The sequence below is a fragment of the Natator depressus genome, chromosome 1 (assembly GCF_965152275.1).
Source record: "Natator depressus isolate rNatDep1 chromosome 1, rNatDep2.hap1, whole genome shotgun sequence".
In the NCBI taxonomy this organism is placed as follows: Eukaryota; Metazoa; Chordata; order Testudines; family Cheloniidae; genus Natator; species Natator depressus.
The window spans coordinates 217,922,447-217,950,314 of NC_134234.1; the positions used below are offsets into that span (position 1 = coordinate 217,922,447).

At 43.6% G+C, this 27,868-nt stretch overlaps 1 protein-coding gene across 1 annotated transcript; it reads left to right on the forward strand.

The window, feature by feature from the left end:
- The first annotated feature begins 13,063 nt into the window (after positions 1-13,063).
- KCNA1 (potassium voltage-gated channel subfamily A member 1) lies at positions 13,064-21,451 on the forward strand. The gene is made up of 2 exons (XM_074935796.1): positions 13,064-13,203; positions 13,639-21,451. Exon 2 carries the CDS (start codon positions 14,264-14,266, stop codon positions 15,743-15,745), a length of 1,482 nt encoding a protein of 493 aa, XP_074791897.1. The 5' UTR covers positions 13,064-13,203; positions 13,639-14,263; the 3' UTR covers positions 15,746-21,451.
- The last annotated feature ends 6,417 nt before the right edge of the window (positions 21,452-27,868 follow it).

Genomic DNA, 27,868 nt, shown 5'->3' on the forward strand with positions numbered 1-27,868 from the left:
GCTTGCCCTTTAAGTGCCCATATTCCTTGAAATATGTCCTTATATTCTGTTAGAATGCTGGGCAGAGCACACAGTGACTCTTCTCCCTCCTCTCTGACACTGAGGGTATGGTGGTGGTGTACTGTGATCAAATCCATGGTTTGCACTGCCCTGCTGTCTGCTGGTACTCCACTGAACCAAATACTACACCCCAAGTAAGAATGTCTCTTGTTTTGTGTGTTTCTTATCAACATCCAGTGGTTTCCCACTGGCCCCAGAATGGTTTTATTGTACATCACCAGCACTTAGGCACATTTTACCAGTGTAATATTGTTGCCAGGATTACATTTCAACTGACTCCACAGTTCAGCTGGAACTGAGCTGGTCGTTGATCTAACAGTATAGCTGCAAATATGGCAGGAGAATGGCTGCCGGCATTCTTGTGCAGTGTGTACGTACACTGAGAGTCTTTGGATCTGCAAAAGTCCCACGGCAGATATCCTTTCCTTAGGGTGACCACCTTTGTTGGATGGAAATAAGGGAAAACTATATGAAAAATAAGGGTTACCGCTTTATTTTTAAGGACATTTTAGGGAAACACCATTTCCCTTAACATATCAAGTATTTTTCTCTCAAGTGTACATTTCTACTGCCCTCCAGTATACAATGCAATTACCATAAGCTTCAATATAATGTTTAAAATGGTACTTACTAGTTTTAATACATTTCAGTACACCTTAAAATAAGGCACAGGTGGTCCCCCTGTGGGACACATTAATGCAATAAGGGACAGTACCTTAAAATAAGGGACGGGTAGTCACCCTATCTCCACTGGACGTCTCTATGTCCTAAACATACTGCTGCTCTTTTCCTCCTAAGAGAGCTGTAACATTGGTACATAAAATGGTTCTCTTTCCCAAACCCCTTGCGTTGTTGCCTGTAGGGTGGATTTTTTTTCTTCAGCTTTTTGTGTTGCTTTCCACAGTTCATACACTAGACCAAGATGCCTGCGTTTTCGGTCACTCTGTCTCTGTTATGCTTCCTGGGTTCCTCTCGCTGGAGCCTGTGTACTTGTTCTGCACTCGTGGCTGTTATTATCTTGATCCTTTCCCTGGCCAGTTGAGTTGCCTTTGCTCTTTGGAGGAATTAGATCAGTTTCTCTCAGCAATCTCTCCCAGAAGCTACCATGTGCTTCACAAACGATCCCTTCTGTAATTAGGGAGTCTTTAATGTCTCCAAAGTTACGTGTTGATGCCAGAGTCCTCATGTTGATGCCAGAGTCCGCAGCTCTGTAATCTCTGCCCTCTACTGCATCTTGGTTTTGAGTCAAAAGACAAGAGTCTCTCTTGACAATCTCATTCTGTCTGGGGTTACAGCACTCATCAAACACCTCTTCATCTGTTCCAGGTTTTTGGGGCATTAATCCTGGCAACAGTGTCTCACTGACTTCTCATCCTTTTCCCCAGTGAGATAGCAAAAAACTGTTTCACTTTCATTTTCTCATTTTTATGCCCCAAGGCAGCTCTGTACGCAGACGCCATTTTTGCTTCCATGCCTGTGCAAGACCGTTTTGGTCTGGAAATCCAGCATTTCCAGTGTCTGTGTCCCTCCAGGCTGCGTGTTTGCTCTGTTCCTGGGTGCCATTAATCACACTCCCCTTGCTGTTGGTCTCACTAGACTGAGTGCTGCCACCGTGTTTCAAGCCCCGTGTGCTGGGTAATAACATGAAAGGACTCCATGTTTCTAAAACTAAACTGGATCTTTGTTAGGAGAACAATTTAGAGATGCTGCAACTGCTGCTAATCTTCAGCCACTTGCACACAGACTGGCTCCCTGGTGCTTCCTCTAAACTCTTTCTTCCTGCAACCTGTGCTCCTCCCTTCAAGTTCCAGGCAGGCCACCACACTTATGCTAGTAAGTACTTTGGAGGATCAGATCCTTGATTTATACATGCCCTTTCTTATGCACTGTAGCCCAAAGGGCTCTACACAATTAAATATTGCAAGTTAGACTATGGTATACATTAGATTCAGATTTGGAGATGCGGAGTGCAATATAAGAATTTATAGAGGATAAAATGGAACGCAGAGATGTAAAGTCAATTGCAGAGTGAATAAAGTGTACACTCATAAAGCTAATAAGGACCTGATCAAAAGCCTGCTGAAGTGAATGGAAAGACTCCCATTGATTTCAATAGGCTTTGGATCAAACCATAAAAGAAGGAGAGTGAAATTAAGGGTAATAGAAAAGAGGAATGAGATGTTTTCACCTGAGATATGAAATGAAATGGAAAGTCAGACTGAGCCAGAAGGAAACAGGAAGTCTATTCAGATGACATGAACTGCAGAGAAGGATCTCACAACAAAAGTAGCAAGACTATGTGATGAAACATAAGAGGCTGGTGCTAGATGGGGACAGAAAGGGGAGCCGAAAGAATTCAAATGCCAGATTTCAAGTTTAAATTTCCCTTTAATTTTCTGACTTTCTAATATGTGTGTTTAAAACTACACTTTTTTTTTTAAAAAAAAGGTTCTGATATATTCTCAACCTTAAAGATTTTAGTCAGGGATTTTACTTAGTATCTTTAAAATAAAGTTGTAAGGAAAAATACTGGTACCCCTGCAATAGAGAATTACATATTCTTTACCAGGTATGTGAACAACATTTTATCTTAAATTGAAGATGAGCTAATAACTACCATATCCCTACTCTCTTTCTTGGTAGAATTGTACCCTCATTTCTTCATAGCTACACCTGTAGACTTTACAAAAGATAGACCATGTTTCTAATGTGGTTTCCAACTCTATCTCCCTGACAATGCTACCACTTAATTTCTTTCAACCTGGCCAGTTCACGTGGCGACTTTAAGAAATGTGCATCCTTGAGGAAATCTATTGAGGCAAAGTCTGTGCAGTCTTAACGTCCTTTAATACAGCGGCTTCTGCTAAGGACATTAGAAAGTGCCTCAGAATATGTCTACACCGCACTGTAAACCCAGAGTTTGAACTTAGGCTCCAGCCTAACCCCCCTTCCATCCATACACGAATCATGCTAACCCAGAGCTTGGACCAGGGTCGAGGACCCCAGGGGGGTAAAGGGTCTGAGCCTGAGTTAAGCTGGGACCCAGGGTTCAAGCCCTACTATGTTGCAGTGTAGATGCAGCCCCACTGAACTTGTGCTCTGGGAGTCTGCCAAAAGTATTCTACAATCCAGCTGACTTTCTTTGTTTTTTAGACAGTTGAGTTTGATGGACACTCAGTTTTTCCCATATTGCACCATGAACAAAAGTCTAGTGTGGCCACACTTTGGGAGGGTGCTAACAAGTTTGGGACATGGGTGATTGGCCTTGGGCCTGTATAATGCAGTGTAGACGGTGGAACCCCAGGCTGGAAACAAGGGTTCAACAATTCTTAACCTGGGATTACAAATGAGTGTAGATGCTCAAGCCCTAGGTTAACGCAGGGTCTGCTAACGCAAGTTCTACTAACCCTGGGCTTACACTGTAGTGTAGACGTAGCCTAAATCGCTTAGCAGATCAGCAGGAATTAGTACATTTGTCTAGATTTGCATGGGGAAGAATTGTTTCCCAAAACCTTTTTCAAACCTTGGGCCTCCTTTGCACCATTAATGGATATTCAGAGCTCTTTCAGACTCTTGGCAAAGGTTCTGATCCTTTGTTCACTGCAAACTAGTCCTATGCATTAGATCTCATTGATTTGAAGCTTCCACGCCAAGCTGTTTTTGAGATATGATGTGACAAAAGGGCATTAGAAGATTTTTCAAACAACACGTTTTTTAGGTCCATGGGCCACATTCTGAGCTCAGATCCAGTGGTGTAAATCTGGAATAACTCTATTGACTGAGTAGAGCTGTTCTGTTCTGAATTAACACCACTGTAAGTGATATTAGTTGAGCCCTCTGTCTCAGAAATGGTTTATCTAATTTACCTACGAATTTCCATACAATTTATCCTCTCGCCAAAAACTATTTCTGTAACATTTCAAGCACAAAGGATCACAAAGGATTAAAATTGTGCTCAGAATTCAAGTTGCAGTCTTAAGTATGTCAGTCCATAATGGTTAGTGTAAAGAGCATGGACAGTTAAAAATTTGAACTAGGGATCAGGAAGGAAGTTCTATGCAGTGAATACACGATGGTATTTAGGATCATAAGGCAGTCAGTGTAATCACAGAAAGGACCTGTTGTTGCAAACTGAAAGTCAGAGCCTCCCTCTACAAAGACTGCTTTCAGAGTGCAAACTCCTGGGAAGTAGAAACTGTTCGTAACGAATCAATGTATGGCCATCAGAAAATTTCATAGGAGCAATCAGCCTGTGTGGGCAGGTACTCCCCTTAATAAAAGATTAGACAGATGAAGCTACTGCGAAGGAACCTCCCCAGACAGCAGAGAAAGTGGAAGGAGGTGGAGGTATTAATATACACAATTTTATTATTTAAAAAAATGAGTGTATATTTATTTATACTCCAAAAGAAATAGAAGGGTTTTATTATCTAGGAATATACTTGTGAATGGGTTTATGTTGTTGTTCTTATTGTACTCTTAGGTCAGGCACTGTGGGCTGGATTAGACCTTTACAATCCAGCCCAGATCAGGAGCAGTGTATAGTTGCACTGCCCTAGGAGCAGAGCAAGAGCCAGATCTCTCAGAACCACAATTTGGTCCCTGCTGGTCTACGGGTGAAGTTAGCAGATTGAGCCATTCCCCGACACATCAAACTTCCCTCTCTGAATGAGAGAGGTTTCATCAGCCAACACATTGCTCCACCTACTTCCCACCTGTGCACACCCACAGTCCACCTACCCATGCAGGATGGGGAGTACCAACCTGGTAGTGTCTATTCATCTCCCCATTCAGGCTCCAGCAATGTGGGTAGCCCATGCAGGGGAGTACGGGGGTTCCTTAAACACTCTTGATCCCCTGAATGTTTGTGCAGCCAGACTATCATTTGAGCCCCATGTAATAACAGGAATTGCTGTCCTGGCTGACATCTCTGACACAGGCCCATACCTGATGCATCAAAGGAAGGTAGTAAAAAAATGCACAATGATACGACACGAGGGAAAAAATCATTTTTGTCTCCCACAGGCTATCGGTGTGTTCTGAAGCATGAGATTTGATTATCCTTGTAGTAGAAATATCTAATACTATTGGAAGATAGTAACAAGGCTCATAAATTAGTGTTTAAAGAGGGCAAAAAACCTCTAAAGGGTTTTTGCAAGTTATATATATGTGTGTGTGTGTGCGTGTTCTGTCAGCACCATAAACTTAAGTTGGACTCTGGCAGTCAAACTGGGTTCTTTCCATCTCACGGATCATCAACAGTGATAGAGGCTCTGTAGGCCAAATTAGTCCCTTAGCTTCTCTTGTACAATGTCTTGAGATTATACATATTATACAATGTCTCTAGTGTTTTTTGGATTATGTCCTCAGTTCTACCTGCTCAAACCCATTTATGGGCTTACACAAGTGTTACTGTCACAGGGTATAATCTTAACATGAGGTTTCTCAGTTGTAGCTGAGGTCTTAAATTGTCTTACAGAACCTCAGTTATAGAAGATCCATGGGATGGAGAGAACCCATCCTGACTATCAGAAACCAGAGTGAGTTTGTAGGACTGGCAGCTAGGGGGAAAACCCCCCTCGTTTTTCAAAATTGCAAACTGAGCAAAGTTGATGCAGAAACCAAAGAAACATGATACCTTCTACACAAAGTCACTTTGCAAGGAAGAGCCATTCTACCCAGATATACCCATTATCAGTATGATCATGTAAGGTACTGATCACTCTAGTCCTGCTTTTGCAAAGCACTTAAGCACATGCTTTACTTTAACCATGTGAAAAGTGTCATTAAAGTCCAGGCCTCACATTTAACAAGTTCTGGAGGGATTTTGCATGTGATGCGCAAAATCTGGGATTGCAAAATAACTTGCCCCAACTGATTTGATCTTCCAGCTATGTTAAGTGTTACTAACTATGATTGGATGCTATAAAAAGTGAATATCCAGCATGAACATCAGACAGGAAGGAGGGAGGGGATGTTTGGGAAGTGTGTGTGTGGGGGTGTTTAGACCCTTATGGGTGCTGGGCATATTGGTGAAGGAGAGACAGGCTCCACCAGGGAGAATGATGCCAGGCAAGTTCACCTGGGACCACTATTCCCTCTAATTTTTGACAGGCCATGTGTGCAAATAATTTCTTCTGTGCAAATTTTTGATGGGCCCTGTGTGCAAAAAATTTCTTCTGTGCAAATTGTGCTTCTGTGCAAATTTTTGTGCACGTGGTGTTTCACCGTGTGCGCGGAGTTGAGGATCTGCATGCGCGCGCACACGCGCACAGCTTAGAGGGAACAGCGCCTGCGACTAATGAATTCAGTGAGAAACTGGGAAGCAGTTAATAGGCAGGGAAGTACCTGGCATGATAACAGGAAGCTATGTCCCGTGGGGCTGGGCTAGAGAAGAGACTCCTTGGGAGAGAGGAACAGAGTGCAGCAAGCAAAAATTCCTACAGAGGAGGGTTTTCAGGGGGAAGCTGGTGGGCAGGGCTCACCAGGAAAGAAAATCAAGGACGAATGCTGCTGGGTGGCAGAGTTTCTGATAAGAAAGGGCTATGAATACTAATCTCAGAGAAACCTGGCTCACATGAAAGACTTCAGTGGGCAACAACAGAAGCCCTAAATCAGAGGAATTACGTGCAGTGCAGAAGAAGGGTTGCTATAGTTCTGAGTCCATGCGGACCTTAACCCAAGAGGAGAGAGCCTTCCCCGGCTAGTGACAAGAGGCCATTGACTGCAGAAAAGGATTCCAGCTTATGAAGGCCTCACTGATAAAAGACCTTGAAATGAGGCTAAAAATGCTGAGGGAGAGGCCTATCTTTGTCATGTAGCTTATTCCATCCTTTGGGACTGAATAAACTAGATCCCTGAAGGGGTGCTGTTCAATATATGAGCCTCAGTGGACTTATTAAAACCCTCATTTGGGGAAACTGAGTCAGAGATGCAATGGTAGTGTTGCTCTGAGCTGCCTGGGGGCACTCCAAGGATAAAGGCCCTGATTACAAGAGGCTCACAGCACTAAGTGGAAAAAAGAAAAAAGAAAAGGAGTACTTGTGGCACCTTAGAGACTAACCAGTTTATTTGAGCATGAGCTTTCGTGAGCTACAGCTCACTTCATCGATGCATAGCATATCGTGGAAACTGCAGAAGACATTATATACACACAGAGACCATGAAACAAAACTTCCTCCCACCCCACTGTACTGCTGGTAACAGCTTATCTAAAGTGATCATCAGGGAGGGCCATTTCCAGCACAAATCCAGGTTTTCTCACCCTTCCCCCCCCCCCACAGACACACATACAAACTCACTCTCCTGCTGGTAATAGCCCATCCCTCTTTGAAACCTCTCTTTATAATGCGTATGATAATCAAGGTGGGTCATTTCCAGCACTAATCCAGGTTTTCTCACCACCACCCCCCCCCCCCCACACACCCCCCTCCAAAAACCACACACACAAACTCACTCTCCTGCTGTGAGCTATTGCCAGCAGGAGAGTGAGTTTGTGTGTGTGGTTTTTGGAGGGGTGTGTGTGTGTGTGGGGGGGGGTGGTGGTGGTGAGAAAACCTGGATTAGTGCTGGAAATGACCCACCTTGATTATCATGCGCATTATAAAGAGAGGTTTCAAAGAGGGATGGGCTATTACCAGCAGGAGAGTGAGTTTGTATGTGTGTCTGGGGGGGGGGGGGAAGGGTGAGAAAACCTGGATTTGTGCTGGAAATGGCCCTCCCTGATGATCACTTTAGATAAGCTGTTACCAGCAGGACAGTGGGGTGGGAGGAAGTTTTGTTTCATGGTCTCTGTGTGTATATAATGTCTTCTGCAGTTTCCACGATATGCTATGCATCCGATGAAGTGAGCTGTAGCTCACGAAAGCTCATGCTCAAATAAACTGGTTAGTCTCTAAGGTGCCACAAGTACTCCTTTTCTTTTTTCTTTTTACGAATACAGACTAACACTGCTGTTACTCTGAGCACTAAGTGGGTCTGTGTTACTCCTTTCCTGGCAAAGGTACACCATGGTTTATTATGGATGATGATATCAAACCAGATAGAACTCGCTTTAACTCCCAGATAGCAAAATGATATTGCAGGACTGGAAGTTGTATACTTAATTGTAGATTGATAAAATGTGACCTGGTGAAAAATGAGAGATGGAAAAAATATAGAGCCCTGGTGAATGCTTATTTTACAGCACACTTTTTCAGAGTAGGACCCAGGGTTGGATTTACACCTTACGTGCCCCTAGGGACAGCATCTTCAGTGCCCCCCCTGCCTACAGCGGACCTGCCTGTTGCACATAGTTTTAGAGAGGGAAGGTGCCCCTAGAATGCTGGCGCCCCCTAGGCACATGCCTACTATGCCTAACTGGAAATCTGGCCCCGGTAGGACCACCTTTTAAAATGCCACAGCAGTTGCCTTGGAAGACTTCCCCATGATTTCTGATATGTCTGAATCACTGTTTTATGTCCAGTTTCTTTAACACACTTAGAGTGTCATGACCCACAATGAATGGTATTGTCATGAAAAACGCTGCTGCAGCTCTGTTCATTGTCAGCAGTAGCCAGCTACTTGCCCAACGTTCGCACATTAGAAGGTAATGCATGCCTCAGAAATGCAGAAGTCCATCGGTTCCTTTCTAATCCAACTTCAGAATTACATTTGCTCCATACAATCTTTCTTATCCCCCCGTGCCCTAAAAGTCCTTAGTCAGCATCTACATTGTTGTTGTTTTTTTTTTAATAAAACCTTACTACAAGGGCGGATCCTCCATGTGTCTGAGAAAAGTAGGGCAACCTCTAGCTTATTCTACAAGAAAGTCTTCCAATGGACAAACTTTTTCATTTAAATTGTGCAGAAAGTTCCAAGGGATAGATATTTAAACATATTTAGGTACATACAGATGCATATAGTTGTCTAGTGCGATTTTTGAAAATGCCTAGGTGCTTTTGAAAATCACACTACGCACCTGTCTGATCTTCGGGCACCTAAATACAGTACAATACTCTTAAAAATATGTCCCCAAATCCCTAACCTCATGGCCTAGTAGGACAGATTTTGTTTCTTGTGACCCAACAAAGAGAATTTTCTCCTTGTTCCTGAGATGCAAGAGTAGGGGGATAATGGTAAATTTCTGAATTTGCTGCCTTAGGTTACATGTGTGATTTCTTCTGGTCATTTTCTCTGCCTTTTCTATAACGTAAGGAATATCTAATATTAGCAACCTGACTTTGCTGCAACACCAGATCCTGTCTAATCATTTACAGTGATAAGTAGCTTGGGTAACATGTTATGGGACCTCCTTGTCTTCCAAGGCACATCCTACTGTACGGTAGTTTATATTCCGTAATAAGACTGCCAGTGGCCCCATCCCGCTACTCCTGATAATGCACTTTTTCTAATGTGTTGTTGAATCAGCTATGCTGGAAGCATTTGAGTTATCAGCAAGAAGCAATGATTAAGGTATTCAAAATTATGAGGGAAGGGTATTATGAAAATTGATCAGTCTCCTTTTGTTTTTACACTGTCTCATAATATAAGGACAACTCAATGGGTACTGTTATTGTTTACGTTGCAATAGTACCTAGAGGTCACAATCAAGACTAGGACTCTTATGCTAAGCAATAACACGTGGTTAGTCCTGGTCTACACTACAAACTTATATCGATATAACTACGTCACTCAGAGGTGTGGAGAATCTACATGCCTGAACCATGTAGTCATACCAACCTAACCCTGGATGTAGACATCGCTATGTCAATAGTAGGGCTTTTCCTGTCACCAAAGCTACCACCTTCCGGGGAGGAGGAATACCTACATGGACAGAAGCAGCTCTCCCATTGCCATAGGCAGCATCTTCACTGAGCACTCCAGTGGCACAGCTGCACCAGTGCTGTAAGTGTGGACAAGCCCTAATAAGGAGGGCTTGGCTGGGAATTTTTCGACAGAACGTTTTTTTTGCTGAAAAGAAAAAACGTTGCTGAAAAATGCTGATTTGTTGAAAGGGACGAATCACTGAAACTGCGGGGGGGGGGGAATGTTCAGAAACTGTCAAAATGGGCTGCTTCATTTGCAATGACTTTGTTTTGAAATATAACCTAATTTATACTCAAAAGGTCAAAACTGAACCAAAACATTTTGAAATTATTGAAACTAAATGTTTTGATTGATCTGAAGGTTTGCAAAACATTTTGAACTTTTTGGCCTGATTTGGGATGGGAAAAATCTCAAAAATTCTCACAGGACAGGAAAACCTTTTCCCACCCAGCCCTAATAGTAAAAGCCAGTCTCTGCCCCTAACAGTTTATAATCTAAACTCTTGAGATAAAGAAAGCACCATTATCCCCATTTCACAGATGAGATGCAGGAAAATTGAGGGACTTGGCCAAGCTAACACAAGAAGCCTATGGCAGAACAGAGTTCTGAATTCCGAACCCTGACTTTCAGCCCAGTGCCTTATTCACAAGACCATCCTTATCCACTACATTTTGAACTTGTAAAAAAAATATAGTAACCTTTATAAAGCATTAGAATAAGGTGAATATTCCAAATATGTTCATTGTTTTATTTATGCAAAAATAGCCAAATGTATTGAATACACCATTTTAAGAATATCTTGCAGCCACCTCTGCGTAGCATGTAGTCGGACACTGGAATTCACTGCCGTAAGAGGATGTTGAGTCAAATACAGTTGCTGATTTTTTAAAAAAGGCTGAATAACTTTCTGATCTCTTTGGAGCCGGGATTGTCTTTTTATTCTGTGTTGGTACCTAGCACAACTGGGTCCTGGTCCACAGCTGGTCTCTTGGGCAATACTGCAATGCAAATAAATAATAGTTAAACTGCAAATGAGAGAGTACTGATCATTAAGGAGGAAAAGACAGGATGATCAGATCTCCTCTTTCAGGGTGTAAATGGTTGGCCTTGGGGTAGCAGAAGGATTTTCCTTGTTATAGCTCTTGGCCAGGAGAACTGTGGAGTTTTTCACCCTACCTTCAAAGCATCACAGTTTTGGTCACTGAAAAAGGCACTATACTGGACTATTCTGCCCAATGACCTGATGCCTTGTGGCAAATCCCTTCCTATGCATTTCTGCCGAAGTAGTGCTGATTAGCATCGCTCCATCCAAGCTCTGATTGGCAGCAGAGGTAGGACAAACTGTTAGAAGATTTTAAAACTACCCTTCCTCTCTCAAAGAAAGCAGGAGAAATAAATAGGCGGACCTCAGAAGTGGGAGGGGAAGGAAAGGTCCACGGAGTCATGTGATTAGCCATTTTTAAGCTGCCAAGTGCAACCTTAATTGCACTGAATGTTTTATGCAGTGAAACACTAATGAGGCCAGCCCTCTTAAACGTGGATATGCCCCAAGTGCTTCAAATTACACTCATTTGTGCAATAAAACAAAGAATGGAAGAAAACAAGCCCGGGCTGTATTTGATCGCCTATCCTGGTTTGATAAATCGAGCAGCCGGCTTTTATACAACGTACTGTAGGGAACAATCCTGCAAAAAGCGGATGACATAATAGGTCTTCTCCGAGTTATGTGATTCATCAATTCAGCGGGATAAGCAGCATGAAGGGCAATTTCCCTGTAAGATGCTGCTGCCGCTGCTCTCCCAATCAAATGCACACTGCACTGGATCCACGGTGAGGCCCCTGGGGCCAGCAAAGTGGAGCGCGGTCCATTAGCGAGCACGTGGCCGGGGGAAAGGGGGTCCCGTTGCAAAGGCCGGAGGCCGTGGCTGCGTGCCGGAGGGGCCGGGAATCGATGCAGCGGAAGAGCCAGCCGCAGATCTGGCTGCGCTGGCAGCTGCCCCGGGCTGGGCGCTGTCTCAGCAGCCGCTGCTGGCGCCCGGACTGCAGGCGCATCGCCTCCCGAGCCGCTGCTCGGGCCAAGCGCCGGGCGGCCCCGCACCTGGCGAAGGCCTGCGGGGGAGGAGCTGGAGGGGGAGGGGGGCAGCCCGACCCCCGGGCGTGTCCGGCTGCCCAGCTCGGGGGGCAGCCGGGGCAGAGCCCGGGTAAGCGGCTGCGCTACCAGCCTGCCTGCGCGGCGCGGCCGGGGAGCCAGTCCCAGCCCAGGCCGGGCGGTGAGGAGTTGATGGGAGCCGATCCGAGCGGAGTGATTGGGTTGAAAGATGTGACTGGCGGGGGGGACCTGCTCCCCAAAGGGCGCCGTAGGTCCCAGGCGGGAAACGTCCCGAGAAAGAGATTAACACAAGAGCCAGGCTCCGGGTTAGTGTCAACCCCCCGCAAGAACCGGCTAGCCCGGGGCTGGCCCGGCCCCTCGCTGCTCCTGCGGCCGGAGGGGAGCGCGGCGCTGCACCTCGCGGCGAGCCCGGGAGCCCTCGGAGCCGCTGCGGAGCGCGGGCCGCACGCCCCGGGGCGGGGGGGGGGGGCTCCGCTCGCCTGGCCCGCGCCGCCGCCGCCCGCATTGCGTCGCGCCTGGCCCCTTTGCAGCGCTCGCTCGGACCCAGGGTGGCGGCTGCTGCGCGTGGGTTTAAACCCCGCCGAGAGCTGGGGGCGGGGGGGGGGGTGAGGGCTGCTCCAATGGCACCGGGGGGGGGAGGGGAGAAACGTGCGATCGCCCCTTTCCCCTCCTCCCCCCACCCCCCGCACCGCACCGCACCGCTCTCAGGTTTCTGCTGATCCTGCAGCCTCAAGGAATGGCTCGAGTTTGCTCCTTGCGCTGCCCGTATTCCGCAGCCGCCTCGCCTCTGCCCCGCGCGTCCCGCGCCTTCCTCCTCCTCCTGCCGCCGCCGCCGCTCTAGCCGGGGACGCAGCTGCAGGGCTGCGGCTCTGCCCATCCCCTGCCGCCGCCCGGCTCTCCTGAGGGCACAGGCAGAAGGGGAGAGCGAGAGGCGCGCGCCGCGTCCTGGCTCTTGGTTGGACGCGAGCCTTTCGGGTGGGTGTCCCTCCCCCCCCCCCCCGCGCCCCATCGCCACCCGACTGGTCCCCAGCGCCGCCGAAGCTAGCCGATGACTATTTCAGCCTCTCGCAGGCAGCCCTGTGAAGCGATCTCGGCAGGGGCACAGGCGGAGGAGGCGGAGGGCGAGTTGGCTGCGGCGCTTTTTGGATGCGGCCGCTGCGGCTGCGACTTGACGCATTCCGGCAGGGTCTCCCGCTCCGCGTCCCTCCAGCTGACCCGGGGGGCAGGTAAGGAAGGAAGACCTCGCGCTCTGCTTTTCTGCCTCGCCCCTCCCAGCCCAGATCTCTCTCCCCCCCCCCAGCTCCCTTTTTCTTGTGGGTTCACCCTGCTGCAGAAAGGGGGCTGCAGCTGCGATCCCCCCCGCAGCCCCGGAACCGGGTTGGCTGGAGGCGGCTAAGTTTCTGCAAGAGGGGGTTTGAGACGCGGGAAGTGCAGGCAGGCTGCTGCAAACCCTCTGAAGTTACCGGGAGGCTTTCCCCTGCCTCCAGAGGGCTTTGGACCAGGTCCTTACATCGGAAGGATGCCCGATGTATGAATGTGTGGGAATGAGGGTGTTAACACTATGGGAAAAGCATGATGCTTCTTGCTGTCTCCCCCCATCCAGCCCAGCTGAGTGTGTTGTGGTTTTTTTACCTATCTACTTTCCCCCTCTCCCCTTGCAGCTTCCAGCGACTGCCCCGAAGCCAGCTTTATCCCCCCAACCCAAGAGGCGGGAGGCCAGTGGAAATTGCTGTGTTGGCATTGCAAGCAATCGCATCCCAGCCCCCCTTTTTATTTATTTATTTTGGTGGTAACTCCGTGGCAGCGGCAGCAGTGATGGTCGAGTCAGCGAGAAAAGCAGCAGGATCCTGTTAAAGGCAAAAGGAACCGGCTGGGACAGGGAGCCCAGCCTGGGGTTTGTGTGTGATTGACACCCCACAAACCCTTCCTCCTTGGGACACACACAGGGGACCTCTCATGCCTCCCTCCGCTCTCCTCTTTCCCCTCTGAGGTTCTCCACCCCTTATCCCTCCCTTTCGTGATTCTCTCCATCCCAGGCCCCTTTCCCCTCATCTATTTCTCCTTCACCTTTCTGGGGTTTTCCATCCCTGATCCTCTGTCCCCCCGCCTAAAGCTCTCCATTCTGGATCCACCACCCCTGCTTACCCCCTCTAAGGCTTTGCATCCCAGATCCGCCATCCTTCTCCTCTGAGGCTCTCCCCTCTTGGTGCTCTCCATTTCAGACCCCTCTCCCCCACCCAAGGTGTCCCTCTATATCCCTGAGACTCCACACCCCCCTGTGCCACCATGACCGTGATGGCTGGAGAGAACATGGATGAGACCTCTGTCCTGCCAGGTCACCCCCAGGATAGCTACCAGCCAGATGCCCATGATGACCATGAGTGCTGCGAGCGGGTGGTGATCAACATCGCCGGGCTGCGCTTTGAGACCCAGCTGAAGACCCTAGCCCAGTTCCCCAACACTCTGCTGGGCAACCCCAAAAAGCGCATGCGGTATTTTGATCCATTGCGCAACGAGTACTTCTTTGACCGGAACCGGCCCAGCTTCGATGCCATCCTCTATTATTACCAGTCTGGAGGCCGGCTCCGCAGGCCAGTCAATGTGCCTCTGGACATGTTCTCTGAGGAGATCAAGTTCTATGAGCTAGGTGAGGAGGCCATGGAGAAATTCCGGGAGGATGAAGGGTACATCAAGGAGGAGGAGAGGCCCTTGCCTGAGAAGGAGTACCAGCGCCAGGTGTGGCTCCTGTTTGAGTACCCAGAGAGCTCTGGGCCAGCCAGGGTCATTGCAATAATCTCAGTCATGGTGATCCTCATCTCCATAGTCATCTTCTGCCTAGAAACTTTGCCGGATCTGAAGGAGGACAAGGACTTTACAGGGACTCTGCACCACATTGACAACTCCACCGTGATCCACAAGTCCAACATTTTCACCGACCCCTTCTTCATCGTGGAGACCCTTTGCATCATCTGGTTCTCCTTTGAGCTGGTGGTGCGCTTCTTTGCCTGTCCCAGCAAGCCCGAGTTCTTCAAGAATATCATGAACTTCATTGACATAGTGGCCATCATCCCCTACTTCATCACCCTAGGAACTGAGATGGCTGAGCAGGAGGGTACCCAGAAGGGGGAGCAGGCCACCTCTCTGGCTATCCTGAGAGTCATCAGACTGGTAAGAGTCTTTAGAATCTTCAAACTCTCCAGACATTCTAAGGGCCTCCAGATTTTGGGACAAACTCTCAAAGCAAGCATGAGAGAGTTAGGTTTACTAATCTTCTTCCTCTTCATTGGGGTGATCTTGTTCTCCAGCGCGGTGTATTTTGCTGAAGCTGAAGAACCTGAGTCTCATTTCACAAGTATCCCTGATGCTTTCTGGTGGGCTGTGGTAAGCATGACCACTGTGGGATATGGTGACATGTACCCTGTGACAATTGGAGGCAAAATCGTAGGCTCCTTGTGTGCCATCGCTGGTGTGCTGACAATTGCCCTGCCTGTACCTGTCATTGTGTCCAACTTCAACTACTTCTACCACCGAGAAACAGAAGGGGAAGAACAGGCTCAGTTACTCCATGTTAGCTCCCCCAATTTAGCATCTCACAGTGATCTGAGTCGCCGTAGCTCCTCCACAATCAGCAAATCTGAGTACATGGAAATCGAAGAGGATATGAATAATAGCATAGACAATTTTAGAGAGGCTAATCTCAGAACTGGCAACTGCACCATAGCCAATCAAAACTGTGTTAATAAAAACAAACTGCTGACTGATGTGTAAAAAAAACAAAACAAAAAACACTCTCAGCTTGAAGACTTTAAGTGACTTGGTCACACTTTGTAGATGCTTTACTAGTAGTCTTTGAATGCTTTATTTATATCGTAAATGCATTGTTGCATTGCGAATTTTTGCTCAGCGATCAAGAAGTTTTCAGGATCCATGAAAGATAACGTTTTTGGTTATTTTTAAAGGGTATTTTCCAACTGGTAAATGATAACTATTGAACTAGTCTAGTGATAAATAACAATCATATACTTCTAAATCTAAACTTCTTTTTTTCATCCTAGTTGCTTGTTTAACTTAATTTTAAACAAAACACAACAGACAATTTTAGAGATATAAAAATATGCATGGATTCCAGTACAATATTCTGCAGAACTGCACAATGCATCCAAGAAAGTGCATCAGATAAAAAACTTCAGCAAAATATATGCAGCAAGCATTTGCTGCTGTTTTGATCAACTGAAGTGTGAATTTCCCCTCTTTTGTGAAAGATGATGTAGTTCCAATCTACAAATTCATGCAGCACCTTATTAAAAATACACGTAAGCCTGGTCTTGTTGCTGTATACACCCTTAACATAGAAGAACTATTGTATAAGAAAAAAAAAAAGACAAAACATCTGCAATGCTGCTAAGTTTTCTTAAGAGCAGATGGTTTAAACACACTTTTTCCCCCTCTCCAGGACTGGAAGCAAAACTTTTAGCCCCTTTGTTGCAAGATAGCACAATGGAGTTTAATATAAGCATGTCTGAATTTGATACTATTTACTTTATAATCGCATGCCTGAAACGTTACCTCAGACAACAGGGGATAAGCTTTTGTTTGAAATGAATCTTCTAAAAATAGGGTCTTTATCTTTTCTTTTTTCTTTTCTTTTTGATTTGCATTCACCAAAAGTGCACTCCTTAATTTATTAAATATTTGATTAGTAATTTAAAGTACTGTATTTAAGTATGTATGTTAGTCAAACGGGAACAATAACTTTTGGAGATCTAAGCATGTTCAAATATTCAGCATTATGGCCTAAATGACTAAGGTGTAGCTTGAATTGATTAATGCATGAATTCAGTAATAATAATAATAATTATTAATAATTAATAAAGCACTTGTTGGATTGAGGGCCAGAAAGAACTGAATAGAGAGACCTGATGAGTTTCCTGCATTGCTCAGGGAAATGTGTTGGCTTCTGTCCAGGCACTGTTGGAAAGGAACATATCCCATCCCTTAAAGGGAAAACTATATGGAAAATTAAGAAGTCAAGTTATGTATAGCAACACCTAAGAACTAGTATCCTTTGTAGGTGAAATGCCTTTTGGTGCAGTCTCAGAATGTAAATGAAACTTATCTATTGTATACATCCAAATCACAGTAGCTGTTTTCTTTTGCAGTCATTATTTGAGGTCTATAGACTTTTGTACTCCCTAAAACGCACTGAAGAGACTCAACAGATTGATTTAGATAGTTGCTTAGTGCCTTTATCCTTTATCTACTGAATCGCTGAAAGTGCCTCCATGAATAGAGCTGATCATAAGTAGTGAAGGAAGGGGCAAGTCACCAACAAACAATCAGGAATGTACTGTGCTATCTCCAGGCACAACAGAGAGAGAGAGAGAGAGAGAGAAGAGGAGAGCAAAGACCACCAGCACCCTAGGACACCTTTCTTCCCCTGGCAATGTGATGCTGTGGGGCTCAGCATTTGCCTTTGCCAAATAAGTCACAATCATGTTTATGCAAGACTCAAAGTTTTCCCAGATTGTTTATAGAGACAGCGCTGCCCTCATCGTTTTTGCCTTTCCTTCCCCTGAGATGGCTCTTTGGCAGCCTGCCCTGGAAGAGCTGAACACAGGAGGAACGAAGGACCATCACTTACTGCAGCATCGACAGGCAGGCAACCAGATGGGAGGGCTGCACCTTTCTTTCCCCTTGGATTCCCCAGGAGGTAGGTGAGAGAGGCTTCCCATTTCCCAGCCAAGCACACATCCCTGTCTCCCTCCCTCTTTCACTAAACTCCCTCAGAAATCCCATAGATTTTAAATCCTATTGCAGATCATTCCAGCATCTCCCATCTGTCCCCACTGTGACCTGATGGACGGTAGCAGTGCTGGGAGAAGGAATCTTCTGCAGTATGCAAGCCTTGACCAGTAGGCCTTGGAAGATGACAAACTTTCAATCTTAACCAACATAGGCACTAATCCTTTTTTTTTTCTTTAAAGGACAATGTTGAGAATCTTCATTCTGCACTTAGCATGTGGCAAGCTGCTGTTGAGCCATTTCCCATTGTACAGGCCCCCTCTTACTCCTACCCCCATCATCTACATATCAAGGCACTTATAATGTAAAAAAAAAAAAAATTTACTCTGCGGTTATGCACAAGTCTAACATGCCAGGTTTACAGAAAGACTTGACGTCTCACCGTGTGGCTTCTATTAATATTAATGATCACTTTCCGATCAAGGACAGAGGGATCTCAAAGAACTGCAAAGCATCGGATAGAACAGGGCATTAAACTCTCCAGATAGATGAGGTAAAGCTTCCTTCCCAACCCCCACCCCCACAACACACCCTTCCCACCAGAATTAAAATCTGGCGGTCACGATCTTCCGTAGTCGAGGATACAACTTCCCGTGGCTAGACTGACTTGCATGCTGCATTCAGTTCAAAACAGCAATAATCAGTTCAGTGCAGTGGGACTGATGATCAGAAAGTAGCACCTGAGAGACGAGGCCTCACGTTAGCAACATGGTTTCTACAGTAGGTGGGTAGCCGCACCTTCGTTTAACTACCAGACGGATGATTATCCTGCGTGTGTAAAGAGAAAAGTGCTGCATGCAGTGGGTCTTTTATTAGCAGGGGGTGGGGTGAATCATTAGGGTTTGGGGTGGCTTGGGGAGTCTGAATGTTGCTTACCCATTTATAGCTCATTACAAAAGAACTAAATAAGTATGGAGTACAGGGATTAACCTCATGTAGCATAGGCATGCATTTTTGGCAAGTATGACAAAAAAAGCTCTCACCCCTTTGCACTAAATGTGCTGAAATGTCTTTGTAGGCCTGAAGGTGCACTTAACAACTGCCTGTTCTTACCAATAAATGTCTTTTTCTTTTTTACATTTTCTTTTCTACTGTATTTCTTTTGGTGAATGGCTTGACCTCTAAAATGAATGTTTCCTCCAGTGGGAGAGGACTGGAAATGGGCTGATGGCATATTCATTGTCTCTCCAAAGGAGAGAAAGAGGCCCTAATTCAATAGCGTGGTTTAGGGAGAGTTGTCTGTGCTAGAGTTGTCTGAAATATCACCAATCACTATGATCTTAACCAGAAATCTTTGCAGTGTGCTAAACAACAACAGGTGATCAATTCAAGAGAGAATGAAAACAAAAGGCTTTGTAGTCACCTTCCTTATTGGAATTGGTGGAAGGAGGAATGCTACAATAAAGGGCCACATTCATTGGTGGGGTAACCCGACTGAAGTCAACACACTTGATTCTCTTAGTACTTCAACCAGTTTGACTTTGCAACTCCATTGACTTAACTGGTTCATCTGGGTGTAAATGATCAAATTAAGCTCCTTGACTTCAGTAAAGTTACACTAGTGATGAATATGATCCAAGGCAATTAACTTCCTGTTACAAATGCTGCGTACATGCATGGGATTAACTTTATTCTTGTAAGTGAAGTTAAGCATGTGCATGTAGGGTATGTCTACATTTGAGATGGGAGCTGTGATTCCCAGCTTGCATGGAGGTATCCACGCTAGCTCTGCTCAAACTAGCAGCCTAAAAATAGCATTGTAGCCAGGGTAACACAGCCAACAGCTTGGGCTAGCTGTTTGCAGAATAGGGGCTTGGGTGCCCAAACCAGTAGTCCTTGCTCAGACAATAGAACTGTTGGTTTCAATAATTCTACCCAAGTAGGGATTTCAAGGATCAAGCGTTTCTTAGCAGATCAGCTACATATACCATAATTAATTAAAGATTGCACTGGATAGACAAATGAACCAGGGACAAATTTAATTCTCAAGTTTTGACTAAAAGACCATCGTTTTAATTAAACAAATGTACAGAGCCTTTTTTTTCCCCATTACAATATAGCTGAAACACAAGTGATATAAAATGCATAACTAACATTTTAAAGATAAACATAAGGAATCAAAGGTCATTTTTCCCAAGTAATGCCTGCCTTTGGACAATACAGACTCTCTTTATTTTTGGATATCTCTGCATTGTATTGAAATTAAAATAAACAGAACTTGAAATGGGAGAAGAAAAACTCATCACTTAATTTATTAAAGAAAGCTTGAAAAGGTTATGCGAAAACATGCCTAATGTATGTTTTTCTTTTTTTCTTCCTTTGACTTTAGATCGATTACCTGTACTTACAAGGGTGACATTCAAGGTTAATTTCACCCATAAAACAGAAAAGGAACATATCACAGTTTCAAAGTGCTTTCCCGTTCTGGGCTTGATTCTATATCTCATGCATACTCAACAGTTCAGTCAACTTTGGTTGGAATTTTGGATGCACAGGATATGCAGTATCAGTTCCAAAGTGTGATTCACCTTTCTTTTTTAGGGGGTCTCTTAGTCACAGAACTAAGTCACAGGTAGAAATAGCAGGTTGTCTTCAGCAATCTCACAACATTGTTGTAAAGAACGGGAACTACAAAACAAACATACTTTTTAAACTGCTTTAACCAGGGAACTACATTTTTATTTTTGTTGGAGTTTTCTCAGGACAGGTATAGCACATATTGTTTTGCTATGTCCTAAAATACTACTTTAGATTAATCAAATGTGTTGATGCCTATATTTACATCAGGAAACTTCAGGGTATTCTAACTTTTTTTTTTTTTTTGGTGTAGGTGAATTGTGCTCCAATAAGGCCAGCAATTTATATTATCAGTGAATACTGCACCTTCATATTGTAAAAGAATGAAATAAAGCTGCGGTCTTCACTGAAATTTGTCTGAAAATATCCTATTTGTATCTCTGTAGCTCTGTTCATTTCACCTGTTCTTAGAGACTAGCAAGTATTACTCAAGGCTACAAAAAAAATCCCTTTCCCTTCCTAGTCTCTCCGATAACTAAAGTGAGTACATGTGGCATTAAATTCCTTTAGATGCATTAGTCTTTGATTAATGTTGTTGTTTCAGTGACATTTCTATAATGTAATTGGGATCAAATGTATATTTTGCTTTTGTGCAGAAGTAAAAAACGATATTTTTATGACTAAATGCAGCAAAAAAATCCCTTATAATATAACCTGCTAAAATGATATATGTATTTCCTTTCTATGACCTGTAAACTACTTTTTTTTTTCAGGACATTGGTTTGAAACTGTAAATAACAGCTGTAGGCAGGAATGTATATGGACTCTGTGACATACCTCTGATTTTAAAGATGAAGTCTTACCAATGTTAAATATCGAAACTGAATAGTATTTATATAAAGTGCACCATCAGGGCAACAAACCATTTAAGCTGACATAGCTCTGTTTATTTCCGCAATTTGCAAATTGCTTACACTTTGAGTCAAGTATGTATCTCATTGTTACATTACTGTTCATTTTACTTACAGCAGTTAAATAGTTTGATTTTGTCAGTTTTAGGGCATCTAATGTTACAAGTTTCTAACTTTTTATTTAAGTGCATAGTTTTCATCTATGCAATTTGACTTGCTTCTGTCACTTGCTCATCTGTTCATACTGGACGTTAATTAAAGACAATCTTTAAGGATCTTACCCAGGAATATCCTGACTTGTTATTGGCTGGAGTCGAGTTTCTCTCCTCTCCCTGCTAGACAGTTCTGTCTGAAGCCAGTGGTTGGTTAATTGATGTTTTTGCTGAAAGATGTAGCAACTAAGAAATTGCGACGTACCTTGTGGGAAATGAGGTTCACTGAGAGCAGGGTTGTAGTGGACATTGAAAGCCTTTTGAATTTAGATCCAAACTTTGAAAGGTGATTAAGTCCAAGGGCCTGATCCACAGCCCACTGACTTCAATGGCCCCACGCAAGTAAAACCAACTGAAATTCGAGGGCTAAATTCTGCCGCCACTGAGGTTGACAGGAGTACTGACATTGATTTTGAGGGAAATATGTTTGGTCGTAACTGAATCTTTGTTGGTAACAATTTGCATATATTGGATCCATTCTTGCAACTAATCTTGTGTGGCCTTGCTCTATAAATGCTAACTTTAACCAAAAGTCTTAACAGTGATCTAGGTCATTACAGTCTTGATTTTTGTAAATCAAAGCAGGTTGGGGTAAAGATTTTTTTTTTCCTGAAAATGACATTTTTTCTTAGGAACATTTCACACAAACCCTTCCAATGCAGAAATGGCTGACATGCCTTTGTTCTTTGGCGTGGATGTGTGAGGACGTTGCAGACATTTAATTTTGATACGTCAGCCGTCTTAAAGGTTGTTTCATTGCTCCTTTGTGAATGTGACATTTTATCCTAGTTATTATGTAATATATAAATAAGGAAATGAGATCAGATACTGAGTATCTGGTGTCTCTTTCATGCCAAAGGTATTGTGTATCCAAAGTTGAACTTTAAAGACAGGCAATATCAGTAGACATTCTTATGCCTTGTGATAGGGAGATACACGAATGATTGAATACTGATTGTAGTTACATTTGCCTGACAATATAGAGGAAATTATATCAATGGCCATATATATATATATATGTCACAATATATACTTACTTTCATTGAATCTCAGGTGTAAGTTGACAAAAGTTTGTCTGGTTGAACTAATGGTAAAGTTTTCAGTTAATACTCTTAAAGGGGCATGTTCTGCAAACCATTCAGTCGCCAACTCCCATTTACATTGGTACTTCAGCAAAGTACTTAAGCATATGCCAAACTTTAAGTACATGGGCAGTCCCATTGATTTTTACTGACTTCTGGTCATGTCTAAATCTTGCTGTTTCTTCCTGCACAACACCTCTAAGATCCAGGCTTTCCTAGCCATCCACACAGCTAAAATTCTTGTCTGGGCCCTCATTGTCTTATGTCTTGACTTCTGCAACATCTATCTCTCTGGCCTTAATAAATCCCATATTTTTATGCTTACATTTATTCAAAATGTGGCAGCAAAGATCATTTTCCTGGATCCTTGATTCAACTACATCACTCCTTTCTTTGTGTCCCTCCACTGGCTCCTCCTTTTCTACCACGTCAAACTGTATTTACTTGCCTTCCCTTTTTAGGCCTTTCATGGACTGTCTCCTGCTACCTATCACCTCTTATTTGGTTTCCAGGTATCAGCCCCTGTCTGCATTCTGCCAGGAATGCCAGTCTTCAGTGCTCATTTGTAAAATTTTCCAACAAACACCTTCACACTTTCTCCCTGCTGCCCCTTCTATGTTGGAAGAGCTTGGCATAAAAACCTTCTGCCATGATGCCTACAAAAAGTTGACCATGACTAGGCAGCTGATTTGCATTGCTGATCATGTTGACCAATATCATCTCATTTTTACCTTGCACGTCACTCGCTCCTCCCCCTGCTCCGTTTGTTGTATTCCATCATCTTATACTTACCCTGGATGTTTTTAATGGAAGGACTTTATTTATGTGTTTAATGTTTATACAGTGCCTTGCATAATGGGCCTGGGACCAGTAGGTGCTATTGTAATGTAAATATTGTTATTGTATTTTATTAAGTACCTTGCTGAACTGGGGCTTTTAATGGGAATTCCACACATGGAGGCAGGGCTTTCAGGGTCAGGCCCAAACAGTGGTTCTACTTTCAGGAATGGCTCTGTGAAAATGTCATTGTGGGGTTCCATGTCTATTGTGTGTCAGCTCTTCTGCATCATATTTACTCATTATACAAGTAAAGATGGCTTTTTCTAATTGCCAGTCCTGAAAACTTGCCTTCCATACATCACCAGTCATCTGTTGTTCAAATTCTGCCTTCAGTTACACGTGTGCAACCTCATTTTCTTCCACTGTTGGCACTGAGTTATCACAGGACCTAGGGAAAAATTTGGCTCTGCAATTGAAATTTAGTTAACAAATGTATTCATGATGTACAAGGCAGAAGAAGATCCCGCTCCTTCTCTCATATCAGTGCTGAGTCCACAGCTCTAAAAGAAGGAAATAGTAATCAAATCTTATTTTTCTCCCTAAAGTCAGCAGACTTTGAATAGAGACAGCGAGCAGATTCATTCGGTAACAAGGTGCCGTTTCTATATAATAACTTTTCTAAAAATACCCACAGTTTGAACATGAATTTAATTTACCCTCAAGTTACACTTGTAAGTTATTCAACTCACAAGAGTTATTTGATCAATGGATGGAATAATAATTGCTTTATGAATAAAGAAAAGGAGTACTTGTGGCACCTTATAGACTAACAAATTTATTTGAGCATAAGCTTTCGTGAGCTACAGCTCACTTCATTGGATGCATCCAATGAAGTGAGCTGTAGCTCACGAAAGCTTATGCTCAAATAAATTTGTTAGTCTCTAAGGTGCCATGAGTACTCCTTTTCTTTTTGCGGATACAGACTAACACGGCTGCTACTCTGAAACCTGCTTTATGAATGAATATATTATATTAATAAAACAATTATTATTACACCTATCCATCAATTATGTATATATAGTTATGTATAATAAATGTATCCATTGCTACAGTAGCTATTAAATGGCAACCCTCATGTTTCAGGGCATAAACCAACCATTAGGTGTTTGAGCTCAGGAAGAAACTTTTCTCATAGGAATGTTGTTACATTATTGTCCACTATGGAGTTTTTATACCTTCCTCTAAAGCATCTGGTGCTAGCTACTGTCAGGAATAGTACTGTGTACTGAGTGGACTAATCTGGTATGGCTAGACACTTCATGAACCGTATTCTGTAAATATCCACATTAGAGAGAATTCCTGTATTCCTTTAGGGCCCGATCCAAAGCCCATTGAAGCAAGTGGTAGTCTCTCCACTGACTTAAATGGGCTGTGGGTTAGGCCAATATTCTTTTGCTCCCTTCCCCACTGCTTAAAGAGAAGGGGATGAATCCGGTCTTACGTAAATTGAATTTAAATGAGAAGTTGATAAACGGTACTCAAGGCCTATGACAATTGCCTGTTGTATATGCCGAGTTTAGTCTTTCTCAAAAATGCTCACTTTACAGTGCATTCAAACAAGTGTTAGTGCAACGGTGCTTCAACCCATCCAGCTTTTCTAACAGCTTCTTAAAATACCTTACATTTGATTCCAGTAAAAAGAGAATAATTACAGTTGAATAGAAACCTTTTATAGCTAGCAAGATGAAAGTGAAGTATTAGGTGCTATATTTGGTGACCTCCTCTCACTAGGTGGGAATGCTGGCACATTAGTTTCTGAAGTCTAGTGAAGTCATGTATTTTCACAGAACAGCATCACTACTGAGCCTGCAGTCCCTCGGCTCACAGGGCTCCCATCGATTGCAGCAAGACGAAAGTGCATAGGAAGGGCTTCAAGCAGCAGAAGAGGAGGGCTAATGTAACAAGCATTGCAATTTGCACCGAAGCATTGCATTATCATTCTACTTGGCTAGCAGCAGAGGCTCTCTCTTTATAATTCACTATGAGTGAGATCAGCTGCATCTGGTTAAAGTGAAGGGCTCAGCACACAGGGTATGTCTACACTAAAATAAGAGATGTGACTGCAGCACATACAGGCATACCCACACTAGCTTTGAGCTAGCTAGCTTGAGTAACGATAGCAGTGTACGGCAGTATGGGCTGTAGAAACCCACCTGGAACCCTAGGACTGTACTTGAGGGACTAGCCAATGCTGCTGTGGCTTCCTGGTATTATTCCAGCTAGTTAGATCAAAGCTAGCTTGTGTATGTCCATACATGCTGCAGTCGCACCTCTGACTGCAGGTAGGCATACCCAAAGATGCAGTGTAGATTGGGAGCAACTACATTGTTGTTACGCTCATGTCAACCTGGTGTAAATGAGAGGAGAATCAGGCCTGTAATCCCAACATAAGTTTCAGTTCAAAAACTTTGAATGATATGAATAATCATGATGAATAACTTCTGATCGCTCAACAGTCCAAACTTTCCTTGATTTAACTGGAATTGGCAGGGGGTATCCTCTGCCATTTCAGTGGTTAAGGGCTGTCAGTTAACAAGTAACTCATTTTGTATCATTCATTCCAATAACTACCGAGTGTTCGGTGAATAACAACATTACAGGGAGACCTATTATATTTCCAAAGTCTTACTCTTTAGTGTTTGTATCTAAAATCATACAGCCTGCTTCTCTTTTCACACTGGTTTTACTCCATTGACTTCAGTGGAGTTGCTTCTGATTTATACCAATGTAGGTGAGAACGGAATCAAACCTATAGCTCAGTGTAACTCAAATCTTTATTAAAAATAATCAGAGGTTGCTGAGGCAGAAAAACCAACCAATAAAAACACAACCCTCCAAAGAAGGATTCTTCATGCTATTCTTCAAGGATTCTTCATGCTATTCCTCTGTGAATAATCAGAATAAAATATAGACATGAAACATTTCTCTTTCTTATTTGGAAATTTCTGCAATTGGTTAAATAATCCCAGAAGAACTGGAATACTGTAGTTTTTGGATTCTGTCATCAGAATAAAAATATGTGTGTAAAATTCTACACTAAGCTCTCATGAAAGATCCTCTTAGCTCCGATGGTCCCTAGCCCTGTGCTGGACTCATCATGAGAGTTGAGATCTACCAAGAGATCTGTATGCTTGTTTTGTGAATGGAATGTTGCAGATTACAATAGTTGTTTCTTTCCATCTTATTGATAAGTGCAATATCAGAACCTATATAGAATACAATAGGTGTTTGTTTCAGTGTGTAGTGTTTATCTCCAGCCCAATGGTGCTGGTAGGAACTGTTTAAGCAAATGTGCTACAATAATTAAGAAAATACAAGGGAAATGGATTCCTTTGCTTCCTTTTTTGGCTAGCTGAGTGTTGCTGCTTACTTTATTTAATGAATGTTAATTGTCTTAATGGCTTTTGAGAGAAATAAACCATTTGAAAATGAATTTTATCTGAAATACGTAGAGATGAATACATTGCCCATTACAATGGTCCCTACAGCTTCAACTAATGTACTTCACATTGTGTTGTTTCTGTCACACATCTCTTTTTTCAGGGCTTTGAAAAACTGAATGGAAAAGCTAACTTTCCATTGAAACGTGTGCTGTGTTGTGTTGTGTTGACCAGGTTTCACTTTGATTGGTTGGCATGGGCACTTTTTGTTTGGATGAGAGAAGAAAGGGAGTTTGCTAGTTTTGGGGATTCCTTGGTGTGATTTTTCTAAATTATAAGCTGACTTGTTTTAAATGAATGATGTTTTACTATTCGTGGGTTTTTTGTGTGGAGTAAATTATTCTGATTTTTAATTGTCATTACTTCATGAAATGTCTAAGACACTAATATCAGAGTAGTAGCTATTGGTGATGCACAGTGACTGCATAGGCATATAAAGAAAAGGAGTACAATCCGATGGATTGTAGTTTCCAGACGTCGAAAATAGGATTCTAGGTCACCACAGAACTGTATCGTGTTCGTGGGGGTGGAGGGGCAGAAGGAGAGGCCCCGAGATAGGACAGATTCTTCTGCTGGGTTAAGAGTACAGTTGGATAGATTAACAATATTGCTGGGTGGGTTGAGGGAACCACGGTTGTGGCCCCTTGTGGCATGTAGTAGTTTAGATAATTTAGTGTCCTTTTTCTTTTGTAGAGAAGCAAAGTGTGTGTTGTAAATGGCTTGTCTAGTTTTTCTAAAGTCCAGCCACGAGGAAGTTTGTGTGGAAGGATGGTTTTTTTATGAGAGTATCCATTTTTGAGAGCTCATTCTTAATCTTTCCCTGTTTGCTGTAGAGGATGTTGATCAGGCGGTTCCGCAGTTTCTTTGAGAGCGTGTGGCACAAGCTGTCAGCATAGTCTGTGTGGTATGTAGATTGTAATGGATTTTTTACCTTCAGTCCTTTTTATATGATGTCTATCTGTTTGCATTTGGAAAGGAAGATGATGTCTGTCTGTATCTGTATGAGCTTTTTCATGAAGTTGATAGATTTCCACTCCATACGGCTAAATTCAGTGCCTTGCATAATGACAGGTTTCAGAGTAGCAGC